The sequence below is a fragment of the Grammomys surdaster genome, unplaced genomic scaffold, assembly GCF_004785775.1.
Source record: "Grammomys surdaster isolate TR1022 unplaced genomic scaffold, NIH_TR_1.0 150, whole genome shotgun sequence".
In the NCBI taxonomy this organism is placed as follows: domain Eukaryota; kingdom Metazoa; phylum Chordata; class Mammalia; order Rodentia; family Muridae; genus Grammomys; species Grammomys surdaster.
Window position 1 is genome coordinate 19548984 of NW_021604608.1, and position 14489 is coordinate 19563472.

General features: G+C 36.8%; 1 protein-coding gene across 1 annotated transcript in view; it reads left to right on the plus strand.

Moving 5' to 3' along the window:
- Ube2k (ubiquitin conjugating enzyme E2 K) overlaps window positions 1–14489 on the plus strand; it is a 53011-nt gene that overhangs the window by 19667 nt on the left and 18855 nt on the right. Inside the window, exons 2-3 of the mRNA XM_028765230.1 lie at window positions 4482–4575; window positions 11187–11245. Of these exons, the coding sequence (XP_028621063.1) occupies window positions 4482–4575; window positions 11187–11245 (153 nt within the window). The remainder of the gene's footprint in view (window positions 1–4481; window positions 4576–11186; window positions 11246–14489) is intronic.

Sequence of the window (14489 nt, forward strand, 5' to 3'; positions counted from 1 at the left end):
AGGCTTTAGGGTAGGAGGTCACCTGAGGAGTGCTGGGTGCCGGGAAGAGCTGCAGGTACTGGGTAACGCCTGTCCCAAATTTCTTTGAGACTTAACAAACGTAGCTGCTAAACTTTAAAAATCTTTATTTCAAACAAGCCATGGAGAATCAAATTTTTCTCTTCCATCAATTTGCTGGCCCACTTTCTCTTCCAATAAGACAAGTTCTCACTATGTAGTGGAAGCTGGCATAGAATTCACTGTCAAGCCCAATCTGGTCATCCTTTTGTTTGAGCTTCCCAAGTGCTGGGATTGTACAACTGAACTACCATGCTCATCTTAAATAATAGTCCCTTCTACCAGGGCTAGACAGATGTAACTCAGTGGTAGAGGTACCACTCTAGCTGGTGGCATGAACATAGGAAAATGAAGCCTAAAGTGAGGAGGACTAAAGTCTCATGCCATCACTAACTTTCTTTAGGGCAGATCATAAGAACAAAGTTCAGGTGAGTTCAAGCTGTATACAGTCATGAGGATGGCCCCTGGTTAGAAACATCATCTGAATAATGATAGAAACATGATGGGTAATCTGAAGTAAACCCACTTCTATTTACCATACCTGGGAGGGGCACAAAAGCACATTCCAAGAACAGCCCATGTATTGGAGGAACTGCTTACAAGACTGCTCAGACTTCTGTATCTGTAGTGCTTAGATTATAGATATGTAGTTCAGCTTGATATTTGGATTAAAATTTCATTTTAGGATACAAGTAAGGTATATGAAATTTTTTTTATTTATGGACTCTTCTGACCTCCACGGGCACCAGACAAGCAATGGTACACAGACATAATGTGCATGCAAAACACCCATATTCCCAACAACAAGTACTGTATCTGTGAGCTAGTACTGTATCTCAGCTGGGGAGTGAATGCTTACCCTAGTGTGTGCAAAGTCTTGCTTTGATCCTCAATACCAAATATGTATATGGTGGCACGCAGCTAAAATACCAGCATACACCAGACTTCGGCAGAACGGTCTCCACAGGCTTGAGGTTGGTGTGCACCACAGAGTCATAGCATCAGTTGCTACTTTGCACTCAGCATTACTATGTCAAGGATTGCTTTCTTAACTTTTTCTTTCATCTCTGAAAATGTATTAGACTTGAGTCAGCCTTTTTGGGTGAGTTGAGGAAGGGTAGTGTTGGGATTTGAGTTTGGGCCTAGTACATGCTCTATACCTATTCTCAGCCTTAGGACTACTGCATTATATTTTGCACTGGTTTTCCTCCTTTATTTTTACATTTGTGTGTGTCTGTATATGTGTGTGTACGTGTGTCTATATGCACATGTGGGTGCAGAGAGATAGAGGACAACTTGTCTTAGTGTAGGGGCTGTTGGTTCTTTCCTTCTACCATGTAAGTTCTAGAAATTCTTTTATCTATTGAACCATGTGGCTGCCCCCCACCCCTTTCTTCTTTTGAGACCAGGTCTGTGTAGTCTAGGCAGGCCTCAGATTTGCTGTGTAGCTGAGGATGATCTTCAATTTCTGATCTCCTTCCACCTCCCTAGTTTTGGGATCATACTTAGCCAGGACTTCATGCATTCTAGGCACTCTTACTGAGTGAGCTAAGTGCTGGCGGAGAATTCTGCACTTTGTCATTAGCAGTATGTTCATTTATTTTGCTTCACCTAGATAATCTTCAATGTTCTATGCTGTTTTGCTGTATTTTAATAGTTACATTACTTACTAGGAGCTGTATCTTTTATTCCTCCGTGCACCCCACCCCTCATACACCCCTTTTGCCTTTTAAGAAAGGGCCTCTCTGGCTGTTCTGGGACTTATTATGTAGCTTCAAACTCAGAGTGCCTGCCTCTGCCTTCTGAGTGCTGGACTTAAAGGTGTGCACCACCATGCCTGGCTATCATTTGTGTTTGGGCATTAGTAATGCTCTGTAGATCCAAAGGAATGTCAGAAAGGTCAAGACTACTCCAAGTCCTTCCTGCCTTGTGCTGAACTGTGGTAGAAGAGTTATAGAAAACAGCTTTGCAGTTGTCCTCTCTAAAGCTGTGGTGCCAAAATAACACACTGAAGGGTTTGTGTGGAAGCTACAGCTCTGCTTGTGACTCTTTATGGGTAACACATTTGTTTTTTTAGAAATTAATGTTTCCATTCTTAAAACTGAAGTGAATTATAATACTTTCTAATGAAAGACTTGTAGGTATTTGTTATTAAGCAAATGATGCAGTGTGTGCTTAGGAAACCCATTTCTTCTGAAAAGGGCTGTGACCTCTTCCATAGACTTGACTCCAGGGTCCATGCTTTCTAGTAGTCTAGTATTGTGTTCTCTTGCTGTTCCATGTTTCTAAATGTTCCTGAGTGACATACTGACATTTTAAGTCAACCTGTGTGGGTAGTGGGAGGTTTGGATTGTGAAGTAATTGGATGTTTAAATCAAACTGTGAAGATATAAAAAATTAATTATTAACTTGATAAAAAATTAACTTGATAGAAAAATTGACTTGTGAAAAATTCTCGATTTTAACTTTTCATTTTCTTTTTATCTTTAGTTATCTGCAGATAAAGACCCTACTCTAGAATGTAAAATGCTTCTTTATAATGGGATTCATCATGGTGATGGTATTTTCTTGAGCAGATTTAGTAAATCCTTCATATACTAGTATTCTTTCTCTAGAGTGAAACAATTCATATTTTCACCTCTGAATTATAATTTGGGAGAGATATGGACAAATATAAGGACAGGTATAAAAGTTGATAACTACTTACTTAGCGTTTTACTAATCAGATAATTGGGGCAGTTGCAAGAAAGCAGTTTTCTAACTTATTATCTTCTCTTTCCCTTTCAAAAACAACTCTAATTAGCTCCTTTAGTGTCAAAGCGCTTTAGCATTATTTACTTCATTTTAGACCAGAGAGAATTGATTGTGGGATGCTGTGTAGTAAGCTTTGAAAGGGCTGATAATTCAGAAGATACTATGTTGCTTAGACATTCTAGTGGGGAAGTGAGGTATGAAGTTGATACTTAAGGCTGCTTGAATTGGTTGGTAAAACCAATTTTCTTAACATTCTTCCAATTTTAACATTCTTCCAATTTTCTTAACATTCACTCTTGTACACAATGGGCAAGATATTTTTACTTTTATTAAAATACACATTTTCTTCCTCCACCACAAATACAAAGAGAACTCATTTCCTAAGATACAGGAAGAAGCTTCTCGTGCATATTTATCATTAATAATCATCTTTTGAATGTTTTGAAAAAAATGAGATGCTGCCATCTCAGATAGAAAAAAGATAATTAAAGAAACCAGTACCAACTGGAATGTTTTTAGAATGCATAAAAGTCATGTCTTTTCATCTTGTGCTTTTATTAAAATATTATGAATAATGAAAACTTAAAAAAACTTGGATTTTGAGTTACATACTGTTTCGATACTAAAAATATTATATAAAAAGGTAAAACTGGCTGTTTTTATTGGAGGTGAAAAGAAGACACTAAAGACCTTAAACAGTAGTCCTCATTGCTGTTCTGCCCATTCAGAAGGTGCTTCTAAAAGCCAACAATTTAAATCTTTGTGAACCTTTCTTTCCATGTTACTTACATAAAAATAATGAATTCAAATAAAAAATGTGAACTTTAGGGGTTTAGTTTTAAATCGAGAAAACCTGTAAATTAGGAGTGTTCAGAGTGCTCAGTATGTAGAGCAATTAAGAGAACAAGAAAGGCATAAGCTGGTAAATGGAGAGAGCTCCTTTGCAGGCAGGTAGGTCCGTTAGAAGAGAATGCTAATGCGAATCACACTGGATGGTTTTCTGAATTCTTCAAGGTCACCATGACTCGAGTCCGCCTTTCACAAGGTTATGGATGATAAATGCTTTGAGAAGCATAAGTGCAAAATAAGTAGATACAGATAAATTTAAATTGGGTTTGTTTTAGTCGGAAGGTAGTTGTCACTTAAGTAAATAAATCTGAAAAATAAATAGAAGGCATCAGAAGATTCTAGTTAGGATTTTACTGTGGAAAGGAATGCTATGCATAGAGTATTTATCACTGCCGTGGGTGGTACAGTAAATCAGTTAATCAAATATCTAGAGTTGTTATGATTAACTCAAATGGGAGCTTGTGGCCTAAATGGCTTTTACTAACAAATATTTTGGTGACTGGGCAGAGACAGTATAGAGATAGCATCTTAGCAGTCAGCGTGCATGCACTGAATTGACCAACAGAAAGTAATTTGTCTCTAATAAAATCCTTCTAAGGTCAACAAGCAATTGCGCTCTTATTCAAATTGGTACTATTTTATTATAAATATTGATATTAAAATTTATATTAAACTTTTAGGCCTAAGAAAAACATAGACTGTTTTATTAAAGTAGATAATCAAACATGAAAAATGGGTTTTTAATTTTTTTTAATAGGTAATATTTTAAAATAGGCTTTCTTGCTGGTATAACTAACATTTATTTTCTGTTTATTTTTAAGACGAGCAAAAATCAAATTAAAGTAGATCTTGTAGATGAGAATTTTACAGAATTAAGAGGAGAAATAGCAGGACCTCCAGACACACCGTATGAAGGCAAGTACTTTTTTCTGTATCAAAATATTGTGCTTATTAGAACTTGTCTGAGACACTGAGTCAGAGTAATCCTGAGCATCTGTCTATAAAATTTATGGAAGGTAATTTTATTGGTTTAGGGTATATTGCAGTTTTTAAAATGATAAATTTTGACACTTGGACTGATTTTTCTTATTGTGTTTTAGCTGATTTAAAAATATTTTCTCAAATAACATTCACCACAGCCAAGTTACAGGTTTGTAGGCCAGAATTTAACATTCCATATGTCTTATTCTACTATGCCATAAAGCATCTTCCCTTTATCTTGTTCCCAATTCTGTTGTTTAAAATAACCATATATTTTATATCATAATAATTAAATATAGGATGTTAATCCTTGAATGGAGATACACTCAGATACCCTTGATATGATTAATAACAAACCTTGTCTTAGCATTTTGATTAATAATATGTTGGTTTTGCTTTTAAAGCTCTCTATGATTTCTCTGGGATTAAAGGCGTGCGCCACCACTGCCCGGCTCCCTATGATTTCATATTTTACTTAGTCACATATTTATATAGGTTGTTGCCCAAATTCTCAATTTTCTGTCTTTGAAAATTGAGTGATTATTTTAAAACATATAAAAAAGAAAATAGCTGTGCTGATTTCCATATTTATAATATGATTTTAGCTCTTTACTTTAGAACCTGGAATTAGGAAGAGACTGTAGTATTTGTATTTCTTAGACAAATCTTGATTAAGGAATATTATTGCAGATTTGGGTCATGAAGGGCAACCATGGCTTTCCCATATAATATACTATCAATATTGGTTTAATAGAAAGCATCTGATCATATGTAGTAGCACTTCCTTGTAAAAGCACTACATGTATTTTCTCATTCAGTTTTCACCTAATCTTACAAGGTAAGTATAATAATCCCTGTTTAATGACACATTTGAACTGAGAAAATTTAAGTCATCTGTCTAAAGTTGAGCAGCTGGGGTTTGGCTTACCTTTGACTTCAAAGCCCGTGCTTTTAATAACTTTGTGCTTTTGATTAAATTAGGATTCGTGAAGCGTTAGACATGGTGCTTTCAGTAGAGTGCTCTCTCTAGTGTGTAGTGAAGTTCAGAAATAGTCTTGACAATTTTTGTTTTCTTTCAAAACCTTAAAAGATCTTAGAATGTCATTGGATTATCATCAAAAATTCTTTTTTGTTGTTTTTTGAAACAAGGTTTTTCTTTGTAGCTTGAGCTGGCCTCAAACTCTCAGCAATCCCTCTGCTTCAATTTGCAGTGTTGGGATTACAGATGGGAGGCACTTTTACCTGGCTTCCATTGCTCTGTTTCCCTCTACTCTCTTCCCTCTCCTCAGATTTTTGAGACAGGTTCTTCTGTGGAAGAATGCTGTCCGACTGCTGTGTCTAATTTGTTCTGAGTTTTCTGCTTCTCTTGCTTCATTTTCCATTTGGTGGGCTCACAGGCACAACCCATATCCCCAGGACACCAATTTATATTGCTAATTATTTCATACCTACTAGTATTTCTGGCTTGTACATGTTCTTATGTAGGTTTTTTTTTTTTTTAAGATTTATTTATTATGTATAGTGTTCTGCTTGCACGTATGCCTGCACACCAGAAGAGGGGACCAGATCTCATCACAGATGGTTGTGAGCTACCATGTGGTTGCTGGGAATAGAACTCAGGACCTCTGGAAGAGCAGATTGTGCTCTTAACCTCTGAGACATCTCTCCAGGCCTGGTTTTGGCTTTTTAATAGACAGAATCTCACTGTGTAGCCCTGGCTGGCCCAGAACTCACTAGGTAGATCAGGCTGTCCTTGAGTTCAGACAGAGCTGACTGCCAGTTCCAGGTGCTGGGATTAAAGGCATGTGTCACCACACCTGGCTCATTTAGTTCTTCTGACATCTTTGAGTGGAGAAGGTCTTCATTGTCTTATAAAAGTCAGCTGTGTTAGTAGCAAATAGTGTTTTGATCTCCTAGCTTCTTTAATGGCATGTATTATAATTGTGCTTTTCTTTTTTTTTTGTGGTGCTAAGGTTCAAATTCAAGGTCTCATGCACAGTTCCAAGTAGTTATAAACTGAGCCACACTCTAGTCCTATAATTGTTCCTGAGTTGCTTTTTCAGATTGTTCAGATGTTTTTAAAATGCAAGAAATAATATTACTATTCTAGAGCTCTCAGCAAACTTAAAACACACAAGGACCCTCCTAAGCTCAGTGGCTAGAATGTTTACTACCTTCTTAGCAGTAGTTTATGAATTTCTAAACATTGGATAATAATTTTTCTTAAAGTAATTAAGATAAAACACTTAATTTTTGCTAGAAACAAGTTATTTAAGTGCTTATTTATGCAACTTTTAAAAATAAGACTATTAGTTTTTATATGATTTGGGGCATGTGCTTGGAGAGTAGATTATTTTAAAACTTGTTTTTAATCATAAAACTGTTAAAGCAATACTGAAGAAAAGTACCATTTATGTCATAAACTTGCTAATGCTTCCTAATATAAACACAGATGAAAGAAGGCTTGCTGTTTTTTGTTGTTGTTGATGATGCTTATTTATTTATCCTTTTGTTTCTTGCTGCTTATTTGGAGATGAGCTAGGCCTGTTGGATATAGAACCCAGGGATATGAGCTTGCTGGGCAAGTTCTAACACTGAGCTGTTTCTCCCTACCCTGCTTTTGTTTTTGGCCTAAATTTAAAGCTAAAGTCTACCTGTAAAATATTCATCTATATTCTCATTTAAAAGCAATTTTACGTTGTATTAAAAAATGACTAGATTTTCAAGGAGAATGAAGATGGAAAATGGAATTTTCTCGACTTCATTTTTCTAAACAACTCAGTGATAAAGAACTAATTTAGTTCCTTTTGCCTAAAAGTTTTTTCAAATTTGTCAAAATCAAATAGGCAGCACAGTAATTCTTGTCTACTTCTTTTATTTTCATTGGAGGAAGTTAAAGTTCACAATTGTTTCTCTGGACATAGTGTCTCTTGCTTGTAACCCTAGCATTTGGGAAGCTGAGGATTGCTACGAATTTAGGGCCATCATAGGATACATGAGTCTCAGATATGACTAAGCTACTGAGGGTTTGTTTGAAATACCCTACCACCCCAACAAGATAAGGTAAATGTTTGGTAATTGGTGGCACATTTCTAAGTTAGCTCTTTAGGAGAATGAGATGGAAGGGTTGCATGAGTCTCATGGTTCAAGCTAGCCTAGGTAACAGCAAAACCTGCTCTAAAACAAAGCCACAGAAAATGCAAAGAGAATTAAAAAATGTATTCTTGAAGAGATACATATTTTATATTGGAGGTTGTTGCGTATAATACTTATAAAAGTCTCTTAGCTATTCATTGATGAGGGCCACTTATTTGGCTGTGGGCCCTTGAGATGACATTGCCCCAGTGTTCTGTTAGTTTTGCAAGATGAAATCGCTTACTCATATCCATTGCCAATGCATTGAAAAGTTATTATATGTCATGACCGATCCTGCAGTGATTTCTTTTTTTTTGAAAGCTGTTGAGAATTGACAAACCAATGTGACATGGAGTAGAAATCAGATTTTTGAGGACTCTACAATCTAACAGTGTTTAGTATCTTTGGACTCTCAAACTGCTCCTAAGTTGTTTTGTTTTTTTTTTTTTAAGCACTAAGAAGAAAAGGCTTTGTGACAGATACTAAAGATGCCACTGTAAAGCTTGGTCAGAAAAATGAAAAGAATCTTAAAGGAAAAGAACGGCCTGTGTAGGCTAGCCTATGTGTGTGCTGGATCACTTCCATGTGTGGAGGATAGTCAGTGGTTTTACTCTCACTTTTAGTAAATCTACATTTTTACTACTGAAAACTAAAAAAGATGAGTCCACATATTATTTAAACAAAATACTTGTATTTGGAGTTGCTGTTCATAATTCTTTTTTTTTTTTTTGAAAAGGGATTTGAGTTTTGTTTTTGTTTTTTGTTTTTTTTTAAAAAACTAATGTATGAGTGCTCTGCTGCATATACATCAGCCTGCCTGAAGAGGGCATCAGATTCCCCCTGTAGCTGGTTGTGAGGCACCATGTGGTTGCTGGGAATTGAACTCATGACCTTGCCTTGGGAAGAGCAGCCAGTGCTCTTGACCATCGAGCCATCTCACCAGCCCCATAAGTAGACCGACACAAATTATAAAAAGTGGTTATAAAGGGGGTCTACTATATACTGAACAACTGAACACTACAAAGGATTGTTGCCATGATAGAAATCTAGAAATATCTAGAAATGCTGTAGGTATTTGTGTCAATACAACCTAAAACACTTTCTTTCCTACTCTGCCTAACCTCAAGAAACATAATGACACTCAAACAGGGGGAACTAGTTATAAAGGTCGGATGATTTTTGGTTTTTTGAGACAGGGTTTCTCTGTGTAGCCGGGCTGTGCTGGAACTCACTCTGTAGACCAGGCTGGCCTCGAACTCAGAAATCCGCCTGCCTCTGCCTCCCAAGTGCTGGGATTAAAGGCGTGCGCCACCACTGCCTGGCTCCATAATTCTTAATATAAATGGTCATCTCCATATTTACAGAATTCTCTTAAGTACTCTTATCTGTCTGTCTGTCTTCTGTTCTGCTTTTCTTTTACACTTAAGTATTGCCATATGAGCAAACATGTTCAGTTGGAACTTTACCAAAAAAAGAATTGTGAGACAAAAATAATTGTAATCAGAAAGAAAGCTGTTGAAGGATGAGTATGATATTTTATTCCTGTAATCCCAGGACTTAGAAAGTTGAGGTAGCAGCTTTATAGTTTTAAGGCCACCCTGGGCTAGATAGTGAGGCTTTGGGGTGTGTAAGGGAGGAGAGGTAGTTTTTGCTTAAAGAACCTAGGTGAAATGTTTGTTTGTTTGTTTATTTGAGATCCAAATATATACCTTCATAACCATGAGGTACAGTAAATTTGGAAGGACCCCTGGTATACTGACAGTGGTTCAATACTTACATTTTTAAGGGCTAACTGATGATAGTAATGCCACATGCACATTTCTTACTCTGTCTCTTTGCACACACATGTGAAGGAATGATATCTTAATGAAACCTCCAGTGATTGAAATAAAACCTCAGGCTTAAGTAACTCATTCAATAATGTGACAGGTGGGTTTTTTTTCATCTGGTTTATTTTTTTGATTAGTAGAAAAGGTCCTTAGCCAGGCGGTGGTGGCGCATGCCTTTAATCCCAGCACTTGGGAGGCAGAGGCAGGTGGATTTCCGAGTTCGAGGCCAGCCTGGTCTACAGAGTGCCAGGACAGCCAAGGCTACACAGAGAAACCCTGTCTCAAAAAGAAAAAGAAAAAGAAAAGGTCCTTAGTTTCATGTGCATTTCAGTAGCACAATTTTATTTCCTATTCTTACTATTCAATCTTTCATGTTAAAGGGTCATGAAATCTAGAACTGGGAGGTTTATTAAAGGTAGAATTTGGGAGTGGAAAGTGGAGAGGTGTGTTTGAGAGCGGCTGGCCGTGCCCCCTCCAGCTCAGCAGGGTTTCAATTAGGAGATCGTCTAGCTTCTCCACACCATGTACTAGCTTTGTAGGAATATGCTAGTGCAAGACTTTCTCCTTCAGAGATTAGGAACATGGAGTTAGAGTTTACTTTGAATACTTCAGTGTAAGACCCTGACATACCCTCCCTTCCCAAATGCCTGTTTAATTTCTAGTTCTTTTATTATTTTCTGAGATTCAAATGCATACATTTCAAACAGTGGATAAAGAGAGAGAGATTTGAAAGGACCTCGAAACAGTGGAGAAAGGTAGATTTGAAAGGACCCCAGATAATATTTACAACATAGTTTCAGAATCAAGCAGAATATTGCCTTCTGTTTATATAAATTATTGCTAGTTAGTACATTGTAAAGTCTTGGAAGAGAATAGTATAGTGTGTTGCCCTGTTTCTTATTTTGTTCTCTGACTTTATTTTGAAATTTTAAATGAAGTATTGACATCTGATTTAGAAATACAAGTTGATTCTTTTCATTTTGAAACAGTCTCATGTAGCCTAAGCCAGTCTTGAACTTGATATGAAGCTAAGGCGGGCCTTGGGTTCCTGGTTCTCTCCTGTCTCTGCTGTTCAGGTGCTGGGGTTAGAGGTGTGTGACACAGTGCCTTGCTCAGGGGATAAGTGGGAAGATGGAGACTTTGGAAGAGAACTAGCTAAGACTTTCCCTTGTGTTACTGATGTTATCTTTGCCTCTGTACTATCTGTGCTGTGATTCTCTGTCTGTTCTTCTTTTAACTCTCTGTTTTCTGTCAGCATCTCTTACCATGTGAACTTGAGAAAACAAGGCCATTGAGCCTTATGCTACTAATTAATAATGAAATATTTAACATTGAGTTGTCTATAGAGTTAATGTATTTGTGTGTCTTTAGCTCTGTTACTATTGAACTAGTATTCTATACAATGAAAGTTTTGCTATGCCTTAAATTTTCTTATAAAACATGACTTTGATTATTTTGGGATTTCAATTTTCTCAGTACTCAATGCAAAATAATACATATTTTGAAACAGTTTTTCAGTGTGTTTGATTTTAGATACTTGAGTAGCATTCTTAAATTTGTCCCCCACCTCTGTTTTTTTAGGTGGAAGATATCAACTAGAGATAAAAATACCAGAAACATATCCATTTAACCCCCCTAAGGTATTGTAAACCTATTTTTGTGCATGGAATTTTTAAATATTTTGTATTTCTTAACTCACCTAATATATGAATATGATTATATGAGTATTAATGTACTTTAGTACTTATTAAAGTTACAACTTTCTGAGTTAAATGTGGATAAACTTAATGGACAAAATTTCAGACACTGTTCAAAGATTTGCTTCTGAAGTTAGAATGAAAAGCACATTTACAAAAGGAAACCATTGATGGCTATATATTAGAGTACAATTTGTATCTCATAATGGCCCAAATATAATAAGATTTAGAGAGAGGTTCTTGTTTTAAATAAATACTGTAGTGTGTGTGTGTGTGTGTATTTACATTTATTTAGAAATTATTTGAGGGCCAGGAATTAGCTAGCTCATTGGTAGAGCACTTTTCTTGTATGTGCCAGGCCCCGGGTTTTATTTGCATTACTACCAGAATGAAAAAAGAGAAAAAAAGAGAAAAATTATGATAAAAACAAAAAAGAAATTTAGTACAGTGTGCTAAGAAATAGTAAGACTTACACTCTGGTTTTTAAAAATATTATTTTATTTATACATGAGTATTTTGTCTTCATGAACAACAGGGGAGGGGACTATACCCTCTTACTGATGTTTGTGAGCTGCCATATGCATGAGCAGCTAGGGTTCTTAACCAGTAAGCCATCTCTCCAGCCTCTTTACTCTTTACATTTAGCTTTTATGAAGCTCACATCGTAGAAGGGGAAAAGCCATTATTTCAACTGTGATAAATATTGAGAAAGAATGATGTTATTCTAGGATTGTATGTAACAAGAAAACATAGCCTAAACTTAAATTTTGACTGAATCAGTTTCTTTATACCTTTACATCTTTAAGCATTGTTTAGTCATTCAATCTGATTACTTCCTTGCTTTGCCTGTGATTAGCTAGCTGTTTGTCTTTGTCACTCTGACTTATTTGTATATGCTGTTTGTTAAGTGTTCTTAAGGAAAGTGCTGGTCATCTTTCTTTGTTAATAGTGTCAAAACTCCTTATCCCTGCACTCACAGCTTCTTTTTTTTTTTTTTTTTTAAAGATTTATTTATTTATTATATATGAATATACTGTAGCTGTCTTCAGACACACCAGAAGAGGGCATCAGATCTCATTACAGATGGTTGTGAGCCACCATGTGGTTGCTGGGATTTGAACTCAGGACCTCTGGAAGTGCAGTCAGTGCTCTCAACCACTGAGCCATCTCTCCAGCCCCCAGCACTCACAGCTTCTTACCGCTGGATCTTGGTTTTCTTTTCTATCTTAGTCTTTTTTATCCTGTTTATCCATACATGGGTCTCATTTCCAGCCAAGATTATTTGCTGTTTGTAGATAGATGCTTGTATACTTTCTGTTGTTTTTACATGAATTTTTGTCTATATTATTTGAAGTTCCAGTTTTCTTTTGAGCAGGTAAAGTAATATATCTTTGTAAACTGTGCCTGACAACTACACCTTTTTCAGCTTTCACTTAAAAAAATTAATAGTTTTTTTACTACTCTCTCTTTCTCTCCCTCTCTCTTCCTCTCTTTCTGCCTGTCCGTCCATTCATCCATCCATCCAGGATCTCCCTTTGTAGACCAAGATGTGACTTGTTTGGAAATTCCTAAGTATATCAAGTGGCTTCAAATCTCAGAAGATCCATATGTCTCTCTTTCTCTCCCAAATGCTTGGTTTAAACACTAGTATACCGTGCCTATATTTTTGTTCTTAAAGGGGTGTGTGTGTGTTTGTGTGTGTATGGTGTACACATGTGTGCATTTGGTCTATGATTGACATTTTGTGTTGCCATAACATCTACTCCAGAATTTTCCATCTTCCTAAATGAAATATATGTTCATTAAACAGTAATTCTGTAATTACTTTCAGCTTTTGAGATATCACTGTTTAGCTGGGCACAGTGGCACATATCTTTAACCTCAACCCAGGGGAGGCAGAGGCAGGTAGCTCTGACTTCCAGGCTAACCAGGTCCAGGACAACTAGAATTACATTAATAGAGGAAATCCTGTCTAAATAAAACAATCCCTCACCCCCACCCCTAAAAAAGCAAAGCAAAACTATTTCTATCTTTTCAGTGTCTATGAATTTGGCTGGTCTAGGTACCTTTTATAAGGCAAACGGCAAACCACACACAGTACTTGCCTCCTTGGTGTCTTGCCTCCATTTTGTTGTCTCTGTTCATCAATGTTGTAACATGTCAGAATTTGCTTCCTTTTTGATGTCTCTGCACATTGTTTCATTGTATGTATATACTGCTGCACCTTGCTTATCTATTCATGTGAGAAGAATTTAAAAGAACTTTTTTTTGCTTATTTACTGTGTATATAAAAACACTCTATAAATGCAAGTTGTTCAGGATACACATATTATTGTCTGTTAAAGGACAAACTGTGAGAGTTGTTTCTATCTATTTCTACAACTTGACCCTGAGATCAAACTCAAGTTGTAGGACTTGGTTGGTATTAAGTTTGGTTTGCCCTCTGACCATCCAGTCAGTCCATGCGTGTTGTAGTATATTTGATCACACTGAACCCCGAGGTTTCGGTGTTCACTTGAAAAACCTATCTGTAGTGGTGGTGTGGCTTAGCCTTACTTAGCACACACCTTTAATTCCTCTGGCTGGAATACTGACATGCCCTTAGTTCACACCTTTATTCCCAAACATTGAAGATAAAGTTAGTTTGTAGAAGGAAGCAGTCATGTTTGAAAGTGATGTCTAGTTGAGTGGCAGACAAAGTGACAAATCAGAAAGTTTTGACAGAATAGCATATGCCCAGCTCTCATGAGAGAGCAGTGCAAGCCATGTAGTGGTGGTGCACGCCTTTAATCCCAGCACTTGGGAGGCAGAGGCAGGCGGATTTCTGAGTTTGAGAGTTTGAGGCTAGCCTGGTCTACAGAGTGAGTTCCAGGACAGCCAGGACTACACAGAGAAACCCTGTCTCGAAAACAACAACAACAAAAAAAAAAAGTGCAGAAGGAGAAAAGGCAAGGAGACAGTTTTACTGGGAGAGTTTTGCAGAGACAGGTTTAAGAGAGAACAAGCTAGACAAAGGTGAAGACAGAACAAGCCAGAGAATTTAAAAGAGCCAGAAGATCAGAACAGATTGCTAGAGTTAGCTTGAGGCCAAACAGAGCAAAAAGTCAGGCTGAGAGAGAAGCCAGATTCAATCAGTCAGGTTGGAGAGTAGTTTCAGCCAGAACAGCTGAGTTGAATCAATCAGCCA